We start from the raw sequence: 18,387 nt of genomic DNA on the forward strand, positions 1-18,387 counted from the left end.
TTGTTGATAATCTTTCTTTTCTTATTATAAAACTCCTGAGAAGACAGAGGTTAGGAGTCTATCAGTGCCCTCCTCCGGCATTTTATAATAGTTATTGCCTCAAGCCTTTTTCTAATTTACCGCGGACTCATTATCTTAATTCTCTTCATACAGTGGTAATTGTAAATTTTATTCTATAACTAATATAAATATATCTAAATTTTTATTGATTTATAATAATACTTCTCTATATATAATACAAAAATCTATAATTATTAAACAAAATCTTTATAGTAACAATGAGAAAGTTTGTCTATGTTATCAGATACACAACCTTGATATAGGAACAGAAAATGTCAACATAACTGATCGAAACAGACGACAGTGAGGGGCTGATGGTGTCTCAGAGCACTGTACCAGGTAGGCACTCTGATGGTGTACTGTACCAGGTGGGCGGTTGGTGGTGTACTGTAGTTACTTGTAGATCAATATTCTGGACAATATGAATTAGTTTATCTTTCCAGTGAGGGTAATTATTCTCACGTGTATGTGGTGCGTATTGCTAAGCCTGAGGAAAAATATATATAAATTTACGTGATATATTTCTCGGTAATTTTTTAATAATATTATTATTAGATAAGGAAGAGTTAATAGTTGTTAGAGTTTTAATATAATTCAGTGATTGAGTAAAATAGAGTCAAGGACAAGGATGATTACATTACTTCCCTGGAGTCATTCTCGCTGCCTAATCATGCCTCGCCCTTCACAAAAAGCTGTTGCTGTAGGCTGGGTGAACCACCAGAGCTCTACAATGAAATATAACTTCTGAAAAATAGGGGGGGAAGATAAGTTTTAAACAAGATAATATTTTACATCCTGTACTGTAGTATAGTAATGACTTTTTAAATGGCTTATGAACTGTTACTTAATCTAAGTTTGCTGTAATAGGAGATGCAAAAAAATCACATAAGAGGAAGTATTTGGCAACTGTTTAGGTCTGTGCTTTAGGTAGTCAAGTTTTTGTTGAGTATTCTAATGTCTCGCTGTGTTGATGGTGAGTGGGTAAAACTTTACAACGACGCAACTGTACCTGTACTAACAGTTACGGGGAATTTTAGGGAGTTTGATGGTTAAGGAACCAACCCTTGGTACCGGTAGTTCGAATTCTGTTATAGAACTTAACAGAATTATTGATTTTAGTGTTTTATTCATATCAGGTAAGTCAGATGATATTTAGACCTACAAGAAGTTACTTACAGTTGTGTTAAATATAAAATTGATTTGTGAGGCCAGGACTTTAAGTGATCTGATATAAGAAAGACAACATGATTGAAACAAACCTGTCTTACCAAGCCTAACTTGACAAAGAAAGAACTTCAGATTATTAGGTTAGGTTAGTTTGCTCTGTGTGTTATAGTTCATAAATGATTTGATGCCAGTATCAAGCATCAGCGATAGTAATTTGGAAGTTCAAATGCCACCTACGGTATCCTCTACCTGATTATGACCAAAATCACTAAAATCAATAACACAAAAAAAATCCTTATAAAAGATAAGGTAGGAATGGTTGGGCCTCTTTACATTTTACCAGACTTAATTTAAAGAACATTTGAGTCTTGTGTGTACTGTACTGTACTTAGAGTTAACAGATCCAGTGTAGGAGATATAAAATTTTCTTGAATTTACTCCAAAAACATCAAATATGTAACTTGTTGTTTCTACATCTTCAGCACTTCCTTAAATTGACAAAACCATCACTTTATTAGCAACAAACTAATGAGTGCTGTGAGAGTTAAATACATTATATATATACATTAAACCCTCAGTTTACTCTCTGGTTAAGTTCCTGGAAAACACTACAAAATGAATCTGCTTAAATACTTTAGGTCTATGTGAACTACAGGGTTAAGTTCCAGGTTCTCATTAGTTCCCCAAGACTGTCTACAGGAAAATGAAGATCTTATTATCAGCTGGTCAGTACAGATGTAACCCATTAGAGATGAATGTCCCCATCATGCCTTTTCTCTTATAAAGATGCTTTTATGTGCACTGTCATTGCATTCTACAAGAAGTAACCTTTCTATTGATACCAAACTTTGCAATATAGAACAAGAAAGTCATAATGTTGCTGTTTATTAGAGGATTACCGGTACCACCAACCACACTCTCAGGTTAATCGCCTATGGGGAAGTAAAGTGTGGTGTGTAGTGCACGGGTGGTGAGTGAGGGGCGCTGATTAACTCTTGATATTTTTTTTTGTCAGGTTGTTGGACGTATTGTGTCTTTGATTTTTGCTCGAAACCACAGATTTGTTTTATTAAATTTCAAGTTTGTTGGGAGGGTATGGTCAACTGATTAAGTTAAGAGTTCAAGTAAAGTGAGTTACCTTACCTCATGTCACAATCTAGATCATGGATTCACAATCGGCGGCTCTTGGACCATATTTGGCCATACATGATGTGCAGCCCATAGTGCCTTATTGTGTGTAAGATTGAGTAAAACATTTAACTACCATTGATTTGTTATGCTGAAAATCTTTGTGGTTTTCCCGATGTATTCCTATGTATTTGTTGCTGTATTATGGAATTTATGGTTGTATTTTTTTTTTTTTGTAATTAAATGTATATTAACTTGTATCACATACAGTATATTGTTTACCCTGTACATCCATTTTACTTAAAGCTTTGGAAAACCTGAGAGTTTGCTTATTTTTAACTGGCAAATACAATTACAATCAAGTAACTGATATTTTTTTAAGTTAAAAGAAATTCTCCAGGACAAAGAGCCCTGTAGTAAAACAGCTCTAAACATGCCAACTCTATGCAGAATATTGCATACAGTACAGTACTTAAAAATACTTTACATTTTCAGCGTACATTTACTTGATTACTTTTCAGCTTACATAAGTAGTTTTACTTTGTTGCTCCTGTACAGGTCAACTCGTTACATTTGGAAGTATCCACCACGGGCTGAATTTGGAAAAAGTAATCAAAACATAATAAAAGATGCATGATATATTACCACCCAGTCACAGTAACACGGCACTTTCCTGCCAGTTTGTTCATTCATTCATACAGTGTTGGTGGTGGTGTGCAGATGCCCTGTCAATCAAGAGCTTAATTAAGAATGACTACATTGTCTCGAGTCTGTGAGTGTGGGTACAGTCACTAATCTTGGTGTTCACTGAAGTTGACTGTGCCCCTGCTAGAGGATCCCCCCCCCCCCTTCCAGTTTGGGGCCCTGGGTGGTTGCCCCATTTTGCTGTACCTTAGCAATGGGCCTTCATGCACATGATGTCAATGAAGTTAGTGACTTCATAGATTCTGTGGCCTGTATCAGCATCCTATCAACACAGTACTGAATATACTTTTTAATTATATGAGCTGTAATTTTTGTATGAGTGGCCTATGACTGTATGCTTATTACAAGTAATTATAATAATGTACAGTTTGCTTTTCAATTACTTTATATGTAATTTTCTCTTTTATGATTTATTCGTGTTGTCTGCAGAATAGACATGTTATCTTCAGAGTAAACATGATGGGAGTACAGTGATCCCTCGGTTAACGAGCGCCTCGGTTAACGATTTACCTTCCATAAGATTCTTAACTTCGGGTAACGAGCAATCCCTCGATTAACGAGTTTTTTACGAGCCGACTTCAACATGTTTTCGCTTGCATTTGGCGGTCCACCAGCTGTAGTATTAGTCTGCCAATACAGTAATCGGTTTTAGGGCTTAAATTCCTTACTATTTTAGTAACTATCAAGAAGTTTATACTATTCAATAATTTTAAAAGTTTAATATTAACTTTTTTAGTCATTTTAACAATTATTGAACATAATTGAAGGTAAAGAAACTAGTTTCTGGCGTGCCATCCAGCCTGTTAACACACCAGACAGGCATTAGTCTCTCTGTTTTCAGTGGAGGTAACATCTTGCTTGAGACTCTTCAACTAAACGCTTTTTTCTGTGTTTCCAAGCAAATTATTGGTCATTTTGAAATATATTTTACATATTGAGAATATATAATGCAGTGCAGTGTTGATTTAAAGAAAATAATCTTGAATTACACCAAGAGAACTAAAATTTTATGGGTGAAATGGTGCCATGGGGTGACTTCTCTTCCACCCCAATGCCTTCTCTTCCCTCCAACCCCCATTCTAATTCCATCATCATCATCATCCAGGAGCCTTCTACATACACACCTCAAAGTAAGTGTACTTTTCTACCTTTTTTGTTGAATTTAGGCAATTTTCGGTGAGCTGGAACCAATTACCCAAAAACCCGTTGAAACAATGGTTTCGATTAACGAGTTTTTCGGTTAACAAGCAGCCTGCTGGAACGGATTGTGCTCGTTAACTGAGGGACCACTGTACAGGGTACAGTGCAGTAGACAATATGGGAGGTTACCGCTGTTATTGAGTTGTGTTACTGTGCTCTCTGTTAGTATCTGAGTGTAATGTTATGAGTATTAGTTTATATATATACCCGGTATTTTTTTGAATCTGACTTTTATTTATGCAGTTATTTGCATTTTGTGGTTTGGAGACTTTTAGGGAAGGAAATGATATACAGTAGATGCCCTTAGAATTTAAATGATTAGTAACTTTTACTGTAGAAATTGAATTTGAATTGAAACATTTTATTTAGCCAGAAAAATACAGATACAGAGTGGATAATAATAACAATATTAACATGGCTGAGCCAGTTGAGAACCTGAGCGCTCTTAAGTAGCATTTCCCAGTACTTTGTGCGCCTCTGCTTGTTAATAATATTTCATTATATTTAAATAATTATGAAACTGTAGCATATTCATTTATGTGACTCACGATCACTATAAAGACAAGCGGGTAGTCTTGTTTACCCCCAAGAAGTTACAACCCTTCCTTGCCTGCTAAGAAGTGGGCTTAGAAGTCCTACATATAATGTCCAGTTCCCAGTGTGTAGAAGTGAGTTGGTGATAGGAAGAGTAGCGAACCTGATAACCACCAGGACTCCTTGCCTTCAGGTACTGTAATAACAGGTAACCCACACAAGTGTCAAAAATGTCTAGTCTGGGGACATATGGGAGTTCACACTTCATGCTGTTTTAACATTTTCTGGTAGCTTATTCCATGAGTTTAGTGATTTAGTTCTGACAGTTTTCAGTAAAAGTACAGATAGCTTTTTTGACTGGAGGCTGTAACCTTGAGTGCAGTGGCCAGCCTCTTATTCTAGATATTTATCCGTTACTTTTGACCAAGTACTATACTGTAATATGCTTAGGTGCTCATAAATTTCCAATAAAATGCCCTTTGCAATTATAAATATTTCAGACTCTCTCAGTAATTGAGGTGTCTGAGTGCTGGCACCAGTTTGATGGCCTTCCTTTTGGCATTTTCAGTCACTTGGCACTATTTTTCATACAATTGCCATTAAAATATGTTAGTTATAGCTTTAGTGTACAGGTTTCTGTATTTTTTGCAAGATGTTTTTATATGTGTATGTCAACATTTTAATTCACTCCTTGCTTTCTTTCACAGGTTAAACTGGACAGAATCTTTAAGACTATCCAGATTTTCCCCGCCCACGGCGGTGTCATTCAGGGGATACAACATGAGATGGCATAAGAAGTTCAAAGTACTTCGTTGTTACATACTTATTCTTGGATGGCTGGGAATAATACTGCTCTTCTGTAAGTACTGTACAGTATGGTATCTGATTTTTTTTTCTTTTAATGAGATCTAACAAATGCCATTGTACAGCACCATTTTTAACTACAGTACTGTATAATGGCACCTTAATACTGTACCAGGACACTTGATAATCCGAACACTTCATGAATGAATATGATTTTTCTCAGTCTCAATCATTTTACTGTACATTTGGGTTCAAAAGTTTGCTCCCTCCCAAACTGAAGTGGCATCAACCCCAACTGAAATAAAACAGCACTCCCGCACCAGATGAAGGTCAGGGTTACACGTAAGTTTGGAGACTCAATCCCATGACTCAGTTTCACCACATGGAGGGAACTTTTGTCCATGACTACATTTCCATTAGCTCTCGACCAGGCAGGGTAGATACTGTACCAGGTTGATCGGGAATGTGGACTCTTCACTCGAGACAGAACAAGACATAATTCAACATTCAAATTATCACTTTACCGCACCACCACATTATAAGGACTCCTTTTTGGTAGATTCTTTGAGTAATAAAGAGAGAATTTAAAAGGTGAGTGTTGAGATGGTCAAGACAGGTGTAGCACATCCTTGTCTTAGAGATACTACTATACTGCACTATTGAAGGTTGGATCTGTGTAATATTAACTTTAAAGAAGAGAACTATGGTTATTATTAGGACAGTGGGCATTGTAGGTTGCAGGGATGACATGGAGGTGTGAGAAATTCTTAAATTGAGAATTGATAAAGTAGAATTTAGTATGAATGGTTGGAGGCAAACACAAAGATATGTGGCAACATTTAACATGGTTGATATTATTTTACCGGGTACTTATTTAATATATTTATTTTATTTTTTTATTTTTTACTACACTATATACAGTACAGTAGTAAGAAACAGTGTAGGGTGTTAGTTCATATTGTAGAAATTAGAAAACTGCTTTAAATTTATTTACAGTGTCATATTGGAGAGTGGAGTCAGACACTGCTCACCCTCCTCCTCCCCTCAAAGTCAACAGTGGGTCACAGCCAGTGTCAAGCTCACTGTTGCAAGAGAAACCAAGAAGTAAGAAGTTGCGACACCAGTGCAATCCACCTGACCGCATACAGAGGCACCAGGAAGGTTAATATGTTATTGCTGTACAGTACCACAAGTTCTAAGTTTTCCTTCTAATTATATTGTTCACTCGCTCCAAAAATATCTATATTTTGTGAGAAAATATGACACAACGGATTAAGGATTTTGACAACCCTCACATACCTACAACTTCATACTGTACCTTGAAAACCTACTTAGGGAGGAGCCCATAGAGGTTCTGGATTACATCCCTATTAAATAAACACTATGCAAACTTTTTTATTGAAACACAAAACACAACATTTGCATAAAGCATAGGCCACCTGTGATTGTGCCACCCTGTTTATACACACACCATGTCAAGGTATTCATGTTCCATTCTGTATCATACCATGGTTATCACATTACTTCACTAGTTTGGCTGTGTATACTGATGACCGGTTGTTTGTTTAAAAGTTACTTGTAAGTGTAATAACTCATATTAGGCATTCACTTGGAGAATGACGAACTTGCTCTTTTCGAAAAGCCATTTTCTATGGTACCAGAAAATATAATCTATTCTCTATGTGATGGTGAGGTTTCCAGAGTGGAAGTTTACCCATATCCACAAGTAAATCACCATTAGTTATGAGGGCTGCAATATACATGTGGCCCCACATTTTGAAAGGCAGCGATTACTCAAAACATTGATTTGGCTAGTTCGCCCTTATCATACTAAACACCTACTAATGGTATAGTACACAGTAAAGCTCTCCCACCATCAACCAAGAATTCATTGCCTTCATCACTATTCTCCACCTTAACTTTTAATATTACCAAAAGTTATACTATAATCTCTCCATCCTTTACTGCTGCCTGGTACACTTCTGATATATTCTAGAATCTTCTCCTTTGCTCCTCCTTACTATCATACATGGCATTTTACAGGTTACTATCTTCATTCTTACCCATAGCAGTCTAGATTATTGTGTGGTGCCAAAGTGAATTGCAATTTGTGTTTGATTTTATTATTGCTATTAAACTTTGAAGAATGCAAATTACATGTTATATTTTATGGTATGTTCATATGATAGGTACTGACTTATGTGTATTTGCAGGTGTGTTACCCCCGCAGTATGAACTTAGCGGGGTAATGGTTGTCCTCCGCCACGGTGATAGGGGACCCCTGCTGCACGTAAGGAACCTCTCTAGTATTAACTGTGGTCACAAAAGCTATGGAACACAAGTTTATAAGAAGTATGTTACGGATATCCTAAATGTCTCTAAGACCAATACTTACATTAATTTTGTTGGGCCATTCATGAAGTATCCATTGCTGCCATTGCCATCCAAGTGTGGTATTGGGCACCTCACTCCTCAGGGGGTTCTTCAGCATTTGCAGCTTGGGAAGATATTGAAAGAGATATATTTCTTTGAATTCAATCTTTTGGGTAACAAGCAAGAATTAGATGATATTATTGTTTACAGCACAAAGTATCGACGTACATTCCAGAGTGTTCTAAGTTTTTTATATTCGTTCATACCAGATTTTGATATCTCTAAAATTCGGATGCGTGAAGGGAAAGGAGTTAGTTTTTGTGAGAATGATTGCCGCTGTGAGAAAACTGATTATTTTGATCAGAAATATGATCAGGAACGTAAGGATTACCGTAAATCCCACCCTGGCGTAATTGATCTCGTTCGTAGAATTAATCCGCTGATTAAGGCAAATCCAGTGGCTGAGGACATTGTTAATCCACTGGTAATGCGCGATGCACTCCTATCTTATGTCTGCCATGGTGCTGCATTGCCTTGTAATGATGGGAACTGTGTAAAGGTGGAAGATGTAACCAGTCTTATAGCTTATGAAGAATGGGAAGGGAAACAAAAGCGTACCTCTGCACAGCGTAAGGCTGCAAAATTGAGATCCTATGGACTGTTGAAAAATATTGTGGCCACCATGGATGGAATGATTGGAGATGCTAAACCTCGTGTAGTAATTTATTCAGGCCATGACAAAACCCTTAAGTATTTACTTGACAGTCTTGCTATTCCCAACTATCAGCTTCCATACTATGCTTCTCGTTTGGTGTTAGAACTGTATCGCAACTCTTCTGTCACACAGACTTCAGACTATCGCACAAGTTACTTCTTTAGATTTGTTTACAATGGAAAAGACATCACAAAGTCCATTCCATTTTGTGATAGTATCACTATAAAACAGCTTAAATCTGGAAGTGTGAAGCGAGGAACTATAAGTCTGTGCAGTGTGAATAAATTGGAGACATATATCAGACCAGAACTCTATTTCAAAGAATTTAATGCTGCCTCATTTCGGGATGCTTGTCGGAAATGATTTTCAAGCCGTACGCCAAGATGATGAAGGTTTGGTATTTTATTAGCACAATTCTAGTCGTGAATTATAGTCAGTGAGGTTATATCATTAATATTCAGTGAGAAGCTACATTGTCAGTATTAAAGAGAGTGTAGGTTTATGACTTGTGTATAACAATTTCTTGATTTGTTACTGTATTTTGTGTTTATAGTCCAGGTGCCTCAGTGAACAGAATAGTGTGATGTACAGTAATTATAAGTGATAATTTACTTGTAATACAAAAGAACTCCTTATTATATAAGTGACAGATAAGTACAATACTAATTTTTTTATGAAAATCATATAAGTTCATCTTATTTTGTGGTAGAATTGAGTAGAGTAGTGGAGCCATGCCACGTAGTTGTCTTTTTATAGTAAGTAGTAGAACGCCAAGTGTAGTAACTCATCCAGGTAATGTTAATACTAACTTAAGTTATCTTAATTAAAGATCCAGCATGTACAGTATTCTTATTTAATAAGCTTATTAACTGTATAGGTAAGTAATCTTAATATACTTAGAGCTTTACTTAATCATTCAGTTCAATGATAATATTGTGTATTTTCATGTATTGTTTTTAGTTTATTTTACCTTTGTGAGATATTAGCAATACAAAGTTGATTTTAGTCTACAAAGCTCAATGGTGGTAGAATGTTAACCACGCAAGTAAATGTCACGGGCTCAGTGTAGGTTTAAGTTGTTTCCTTGTGCATTCAACTAGGGAACAGTGAGGGAACTCAATTATTCCCTCCAGTTGGGAACTAAACCCATGTTCATCCATATGTAAGGCAAGTACTGTACTGTACTCTATTACTAATGTATATTGTAATGATACAGTATTGGGAATAATATATCAGTGATGAACAACTTCAGGAGTAGAGTATTTACTTTAACAAAATCTTCTTTGATATATACAAAGAACCTCTAATGTTCACTAATTGTTACTTCATAAATGGGAGCATCATTAATTTTTCCTTGGGGTGGGGGGGGGGGCAAAGTTAACATCTGGACCCTGTTCATGGATTTATAAATTTATTATGGCTCATTTGGAGGCCCCCCATGGAAACCTTGGGGAGGGCGAGTGCCCCCCCCTCACCCCCCAAATGACACCCCTGTTCACAAAATGGAATACTTGTACTTCATGTCAACATCACTTACATACAGTAGTACCACGTTTGTAACACCACTTCTTTTCCTATCAGCGGAGTTAAGCAACGTTGGGTCTGGTTAGTACTTCGATGTGTGACCACTGTAGGGGTTCTGGGTACTCAGTTCTAACTACAGGAGCGAAGACAAACACCTGTAGAGTTTTGTAGGCTCTATTTGACGGAATATACAGAGGTGCGCTACAAGCGCTGGCAGTCCCTACACTCTCTATGGGTCAACTGACCTCTCTCTGACCTCTCAGGCGACATGTGGCAAGTGATACATTAGCAGCTTCCAGATGTCACCAGGCACATTATCTAAGCGTGTGGGACATGATAAAGGGCATTGCCACACACTACTGACTAGATAAGTAATGTATATAAATGGGGTATATACAGAGTACACATACAACATACATAATATACATGCAACCACCTGGCCCTAAGAACACCAAATTCTACTGGCATAAGGACTCTACTGGAAACAAGCCTCTCATGGCTTTGTCAGCAGTCTATGATCAAATTGACTGAATATCAATTATTCTTGACATCAAGTTTGGCAAAAATCCTAGTAATTCACATATTTCAAAAACAAATTATCCCTTCACTACAGGTCACCTCTTCTAATATTCTATTAGATGTGAGACACACACACACACACACTTGGATACAAGGGATTAAAAGACAAATTTTACAACAACAATTATATGACTGAATATTAATTGGTTATTTTTGTCAGGGGTGAGGGATACATATACTTTGAGCATTTTGTCTGAGTATAATTGTCTATACTCTGTATTTATAATTCCTTGATAGTAGAGAATGAACACCATCCTACCATACATGTGTATACCTGTACAGTATTAGCAAGACCCATATGAGGTCAATTGTCTCCCAAGATGATACTGTACTGTATATAGATGGCATATTGTGCGATGTCTCGGATTTACAGGTTCACGAGTCTCAGGGCTCACGGAAGACTGACAGGACTTTTTTCCATGTCTGTACATACCTGGGATTTTGGGTGCAAGGTCCCAGTGTCCATTGTACTCATCATATAAGTCACTTGTTGATTCACAAAATCAATACTTTCACCATCCTGTTATTCCCCGAGTTGTGTGAACTAGAGAGGTTCTTCTGTTTGTCACAGTTTCGTATGATTATTCATGGTAATTATTGAACACAGGCTCTCAGCTGGACAGTACAAGTCTTACAAAATACTAACATGGATTAAACTGAGCTTCATTGTTATTAGAATCTTTGCTAACACTGCACAACTTTACATATACTGTACTGTGCTTGATGATAATTGCTATAGCCAGAGCTATGAATATCATTGCTGTACAATACTGCACAAGTTCCAATAGTAATTTATATTTAGAACAGTTTCACAAAGGTTTTATGTAAATTTTTACTGTAATTTAAAAATAAGAAGTTGTAGTTAACTATGGTTTATTCAATAAGTAATGGTTGGTCTATTTTTAATATATTCTGATAACAGACTAAAGGATACAATGCTTCCAGTGAGTCTCTTCTTCAAATGTCTTTCTCATGCACTTTGTATACTAATATATCCAGATATTTCAGTGGTGTAGTTGTAGATCTCATTTTCAACATCTTGAATTCTAAAGTGACAACAGGTTTCAGTGAAATTCACTATTTCAGGGTAATATGTTTTGTCATAAATGATATATTTTATTTAGCATGTTCAATCTAGAGCCACATTGTGGGTAAAATTGTTAATAAATTTGAAGTGAATCCCTATGCTGTTAGTGGTGTATCCATTAGAAAGTTGAATGAAACTATTGCATTTAAGCTTCAAATGTGTTGTGTAATACATGTACTATATTTGGGATTCTAGTAAATATACTGAACCGGTGTGTAAGATCATAAGCGATGTGCACTCATCTCTTTACACTTTCATTTATGTAATGCATTTATAACTGTAGTTAACTTGCATGAACACTGATGTTTGTGTGAGGGAATGTTTATAATGTGAAGCTCCACATTGAACTAAAATGCATTCTTTCAGCTCAGGTATTAGTCAGCCATTTTGTTTTTGCTATCAAAGTGGATGTATTGTCATGACAGTTTTACGTCACATGTCAAAGGCAAAGCAGTTAAAATTAAATGAAGAATATGTCAGACTTGGGAGTACTGTACCTATAATGAGGGTCAATACATTTCAGTATACTGTATTTATTTTCCTTACTGTATTTTTGTAGACCCAACTGCCAGACAGGTATTCATCTCTTCCAAAAGTGAATGTACTGTAGTTGTTTAAGATGAGATAAGAAATGAATCCCAGTGTTACAGTGGTACTGTATTAACATATAACAGTATTTCCAATATATATTTACAGGAATAAATATTAACTTAATTGAATTTAACTGTAACTTTATGAATTATTTACCAAAACGGTTATATGATTATTTAAAATAAATTTGACTCCTGTAGTTTACAAAGTCTCACTCCTCCATAAACAGGAGTGTACTTTCCCGGGGAGGAAAGGGTCTATGTTATTAGTGCCTCAGTAAGGTGAATCAGGGACCAGCCCTGTATGTTGATTATATAAAGAGCAATACTGTATAATTATAAATTTGTTATACACCAAATTTTTGTTTTTATTAATAATATTTATTCAGTAGTTTTCATGGCTCAAAGTATTCAACTTTACCTTATTAAATAAACTTTTCAACTTAATGGCAGCTTTGCATCTACTAGTGAGTTTGGTAATCCAGTGTCATGACTAGCAGAGCAATAAATTTTATATAGTATAATATATAATACAAAGAGATGTCTTTGGCTGTAGTGTAGACATATCACTTGATTTTTGTTATCTGACATCTGTCTGATTTTGAATTGTCCCTCTTAATGTCTTGCATGTACTGTACTGTACAAAGTTTAAATTGTAAGGCAGGTGAAAGAACTTGGAGATGGGTAGAAAAATCTTACATTACTAGTACGTATATATATATACTAGTAAGACTAAAAATTTCCCTGGTAGATGGTCGAGGCCATTTATGTGGTGCAGTGAACTGTATATCACCAACCTGAGTCCATTTGTGTCCCTCATATGCCAGGTTTTGCACTGAAGCTCTGCTAGCTGTTAGAGCCCCAAATAACAAATTTATGATGATTCCACATCTAACATTGTATCCATACAGTACTATGATTTGGCAGAAGTAGTGCTCAGTGCCTTGAAAGACACATTTTTGGTATGTACAGTACTCTTAAAGAAATGATGACAACAAGTGTGTCATGGTCAGAAACCTGACACTCACTGCAAGAACAGTGTTAGTGTAGAGGGAAAGAACTCTCGGTCAAAAGCACCCTCAAGTCATTCATCATAAGATGAACAAATAATGTTCTCAACTTTTTTTGAAGATGATGAGGAAACAACAGAAACCTTCCTTCTGAATGACTTTATGGTCTGGTCAGTGGACCCTTCTTGGAATGTGAAGATTAAAGAGGGTCTGTAAATATCATGAAGAACAAAGAGCAAATCACCTGTGTCAAAGGGTGATCAGTATTGATCACTTACCCTCAAAAGGTAATTTAAAGAGGCACAGTGACCCGGACCACTAATAAAGCCTCACACAACGAGGAGCTTGTGATAGCTGACTGCTGTCTAATGTTCTCTTTATTGTTCTTGTAAGGCATCTGTGCAGTTTTTCATCATACACCTATCCCTTATTATTCAGGATAGATAGCTTGCAGAAGCCCTTGCAAATAGCAAAATTTGTAAATATTGTACAGTACCATTTTTCGTTTCCATAAACCTACCCTTTTAATGCTGAAATAAACGATGTAATACATGGTAATCATCACCATAACACCAAAGAATCAATTTAACAAATTAAAATTATATCAATACAGCACAAGAAGAAGTATAAGTTTACAGTGTAGTTTAATTTATCTAAAGTTACGTTGAGGAGTCGGGGATGGAGAACGAAGATATAATGTCTGTAAACTGTCTTAAAATTGTCCATATAGGTTATATTTTCAAGTTCCCTAAAATTTTTAATGTTTTTCATATTTTAACCCCTTCGCTACAGGGGAGACTACCTGTACTTTTAATACTTTATTTGGCTCTATGCCAGACGATTTTATTCAGCACAGAGGGGATCCCATACATGAGGTTAAAGTACATAAGAAAAAAACATTCGTATTACTCGTGCTCAACTAGAACCATCTCGATGTTAAGATGGTTTTAGTGAGAATTTTTTACATATGTTGAAAATTGTGTATAATGAGTGCAAAAAATATCAGCCAGTGTTTCACCAAGAACACATTGTATCAAGAAACAGTGAAGGAGGAGAAATTATATATTAAAAGAAATGCATGAACTTGGTGAAGGAACAACAGGTGACCTACAGCAGTGAGAGGAGGAAATGTGCTATCCTCATAATATATAGCAACACTCAATACCACAATTTATATACTGTACTGTAATTCTTTTATGCATTTTTACATTTATTACATACATGGAGGTGGTGGTTAGCTGATGCAGGGTGAGATGAAGATTATGCACATATCTTTCATTTGTTTTGTAAAATGTATCTGGTATGCTGTATTTGCATCTATTTATTTATTTCATTCTTTGGCAATTTACCAGCTTTATCACTGCAAGAATAACATTAAATTAATTAAGGAATTTGAATCATGAGTGTTGTGAACGTGCAACAAAGACAGTATGTCTCTGGATATGTAGCCTATTGTGTGTCAAATGCCAAAGTTGCTTTGGAAGCTTCAAGAAGTTCTGAGATGTAATCATGTACAGTTTAACAGTAAAATACCAACTACCCCTATTATACTTCCAGATGCTATTCAGGAATAGTCAAAACTGTGAATGGTAAATTTTAAAATAACAGAGGATGCCATATTTCCATTTCATTAACTTACTCTACAGTACTTCAATTAACTTCTAATTTTATTTTCCCATTCATTTTGATACAAAATATAAACAAGACTTCCTGATTTGTGCCTCTTTATCAGTTGGACTCTATAAATATGCTTAAGCTACCCTTTAATGACTTGGGATTATAAAAAATTTAGTGTGAACTGTTCTTAAGGGATTGGTAATGTACACACATTATGATCCAAGCAGCTCATGCATATGTATAACCAATTTACCTACAGGTTATATTGATGAACCTTTAGACATTAGTGAGGCAAATACTGTAATACATGAATTCATTACAGTGCTGTCTTCTGTCATCTCATAACCAGGTCCCCAAAAGGGGGATCTTTAGAAAGAACAGTCACCACTGAGTGTCATTATGTCAGTATGTGATGTCCACACCTGTCACTTCACTCAGACATAAGCTATCATTCCATTACTTATAGTTGCAGCCATTGTTGCCACTGAAGCCACATCTTATAGCAGGAGCTAAATACTGTTTGCCTATTTTTTAGCATTTTACATTTAAAGGCTTGGCCACACAGGAAGCCATTATTGCCCATGTTGTTTATACTGTATATTGCAAGAGTTATTTAAATGGTGAAATAGATGAGTAACATGACACTGAAAAATTGGAAACCCTGTTCAGAGCTAAGAAGGTGGCTGGGAAGTGAGAGTACACTGTAGAACATTATTGGCAAAGTTTTACATGAAAGTAGGCTCAGATGGTTCAGGCATATGTAGAGAATGGGGGGAACCAATTGGATCAAGAGATGCACGAGTCTAATGTGGAGTGGAGGAGGACTGTGGGTATTCCAAAAAAACATGATGAAGTTGTAAGAAGGGATATTAGAGTTAAGAACCTAACAACACAGGCTGTAAAAGACCATACAACATGAAGAGTTGCCCTCAGGCAGTACAGTAAACCATGCAAATATGGAAAATGGCCATAAATTGTTGGTTATGATGATTGTTGACCATTGGCCTTTCTAAAGACTTTTTCCTGGAGGCAGTCCTATGAGATGTCCATCTCAGGTTAGCTTGACAATTCCTTTGCATAGGTAGCCACAGGGCACTTGCTAACCTCTGGTGTCCTTTACTCTGTTTCTTGGGATAAAGGGATTCATGACTCCATCTTTCTGCCATTACTGAAAGACTTGATAGTTCATGTGATGTCTAATCCACTATATCACTTTTGAATGAAAGATGGATCCTGAAGTCTTATTTTATAACAAGCTTGAATATGGTGATATGGATCATCCCTTCTTCCTAAGGAATGTTGAGGAGCTGGGAACTGAAGTGTTGAGCCTGGGGACCCCTTTTGTAGCCAGCTTGGTTCATGGGGAGCATGCACAGTGACAGCTCAGTCTTCATTTAGCTGGTTCATCGTTGCTACCCCTTATTTATATGCGTCATGGTTGAACCTGGAGAGATCCTACCCTTCATACAGGAATTCCTGGACTGGGAAGTTGAGAATGGTTCTCATTCTTCTCTCTGTCTTATTACTGCTCTTAGTTTTTACCTGAAGATAACAGAACACATCAGTAAAAAAAGCTTAATATTGAATCATAGATGAAAACATGGAGCTTTCACACCTTGCAAATCTTAGAATGGTGAATGTCAGTTAGCCGCTTGAGCGATCGGTCACGTCTCCAGTTACTTATCCTTTTCTTTTATCCTCTTCACCACTGATCGGCTCGTTAGCCGCTTGGGCGATCGGTCACGTCTCTGATTACTTATTCTTTTCTTTTATCCCCTTCACCAAAAGATCGGCTCGTTAGCCGCTTGGGCGATCGGTCACGTCTCTGTTATGCACTGTTGGCAAGTACTGGGCATGCACCGGCTCCTGAATGTACCTAAACCCACTCCAGTGTTGGTCAAGTCTTTTCTTGAAAAGGCTCACACTCGGTGCCGTCACAACATTTTCTGGTAGATTGTTCCAAGAGTTTACAACCCTCACTCCGAAGAAGTTTGCCCTCACAGTTTTCTGAACTTGCGGCTTCTTCAATCTTGAGCTGTGACCCCTTGTGGGGCGAGCGTCCGCCAGCTCCAAGTAAGGACACTCGACTGAGTAGTGTCCCTTGAGATGCTTGTACACCTCAATTAGGTCACCCCCTTGCCCGTCTGTAGTATAAGCTGGGCAGGTTCAGGCGCTCCAATTTCTCAGGGTAGCTGAGGTGCCGAAGTGCAGGCACCAGTCTGGTGGCCCTCCTTTGAACATTTTCAATCAACTGACAGTCCCTAGCATATCTCTGGGACCAGACAGGGTGACAGTACTCCAGATGGGGAAGCACTTCACTCTTGAAGATTGTTACGAGGGACTGACTGTCTAGATATCTGAACGACCTTCTTATAAGACCCAATAATTTATTTGCCTGATTTACCTTCTTCTCGCAATGGCCCGAGAACTTCAGCTCATTGTCAACATACACACCTCATTCCTTCTCACATTCAGTCTCAAATAGTGCAGTTTCTTCATCCCGTTGGGACATATGATAGGCCTCCTTACCGGTGGTACGCCCCAGGTGCATCCTCTTACATTTTGTAACATTGAATCTCAGCAGCCATTTCTTCGACCATTCTTGGAGCCCACAGAGGTCCTTCTGCAGCTCTTCACAGTCCGCTTGGTTCTTGATTTCCCGAAATAACTTGGCGTCATCGGCAAACATTTGTATGGAGGAGTGTAGAACATCAGGCATGTCATTTATGAAACAAACAAAGAACAGTGGGCCCAATACACTGCCCTGTGGTACCCCACTTATGACAGGTACGGATGATGATTTCGTGCCATTAATCACCACACACTGCTTGCGGTCATGTAGAAAGTCTTCTATCCACGCTAGGACATTTCCCCGAATTCCGTACCCTTCCAGTTTGATTTTCAACCTTTCGTGGGGTACACTTGGCAAATTCTAGGTAAATATTGTCGATATTACCACCCTGTTCCAGAATGTGGTCCAAATATCCAATACCTTGAGCAATTGTGTTAAGCAGGAGCGCCCCGGCACAAAGGGCCGAGAAAGTATTAAAGTACAGTTGGTCCTCATATTACGCGGTTAATGTAACCCGGAGGGTACCGCGGAAAGTGAGAAACGCGTAAAGTGAATAACATAACATATGGGATTAATTGAAATGGAGTCCGGGCCGATCCCCAAACTCCACTTTTTGACGACACACAACTATGTTGTAGTAAAAATATTATCTTAACTTTATGATGGCATGCACACACAATTAATAATTAAGAGAAATATCAATAATATTAGGTTTTTTAACA

General features: G+C 37.1%; 1 protein-coding gene across 2 annotated transcripts; it reads left to right on the top strand.

Moving 5' to 3' along the window:
* The first annotated feature begins 277 nt into the window (after positions 1-277).
* On the top strand, positions 278-15,858 carry LOC121859482 (2-phosphoxylose phosphatase 1-like). Of its 2 annotated transcripts, XR_006087652.1 has the most exons (5): positions 278-399; positions 5,502-5,653; positions 6,595-6,759; positions 7,812-13,732; positions 13,764-15,858. XR_006087652.1 is itself a non-coding variant. In XM_042356314.1 (4 exons), exons 2-4 carry the CDS (start codon positions 5,575-5,577, stop codon positions 9,047-9,049), a joined length of 1,482 nt encoding a protein of 493 aa, XP_042212248.1. In that variant the 5' UTR covers positions 278-399; positions 5,502-5,574; the 3' UTR covers positions 9,050-15,858. The 2 variants fall into 2 exon arrangements, 1 of the variants encoding a protein (XP_042212248.1); XM_042356314.1 differs by having other exon boundaries at positions 7,812-15,858.
* The last annotated feature ends 2,529 nt before the right edge of the window (positions 15,859-18,387 follow it).

Source organism: Homarus americanus, unplaced genomic scaffold (assembly GCF_018991925.1).
Source record: "Homarus americanus isolate GMGI-L3 unplaced genomic scaffold, GMGI_Hamer_2.0 scaffold7626, whole genome shotgun sequence".
In the NCBI taxonomy this organism is placed as follows: Eukaryota; Metazoa; Arthropoda; class Malacostraca; order Decapoda; family Nephropidae; genus Homarus; species Homarus americanus.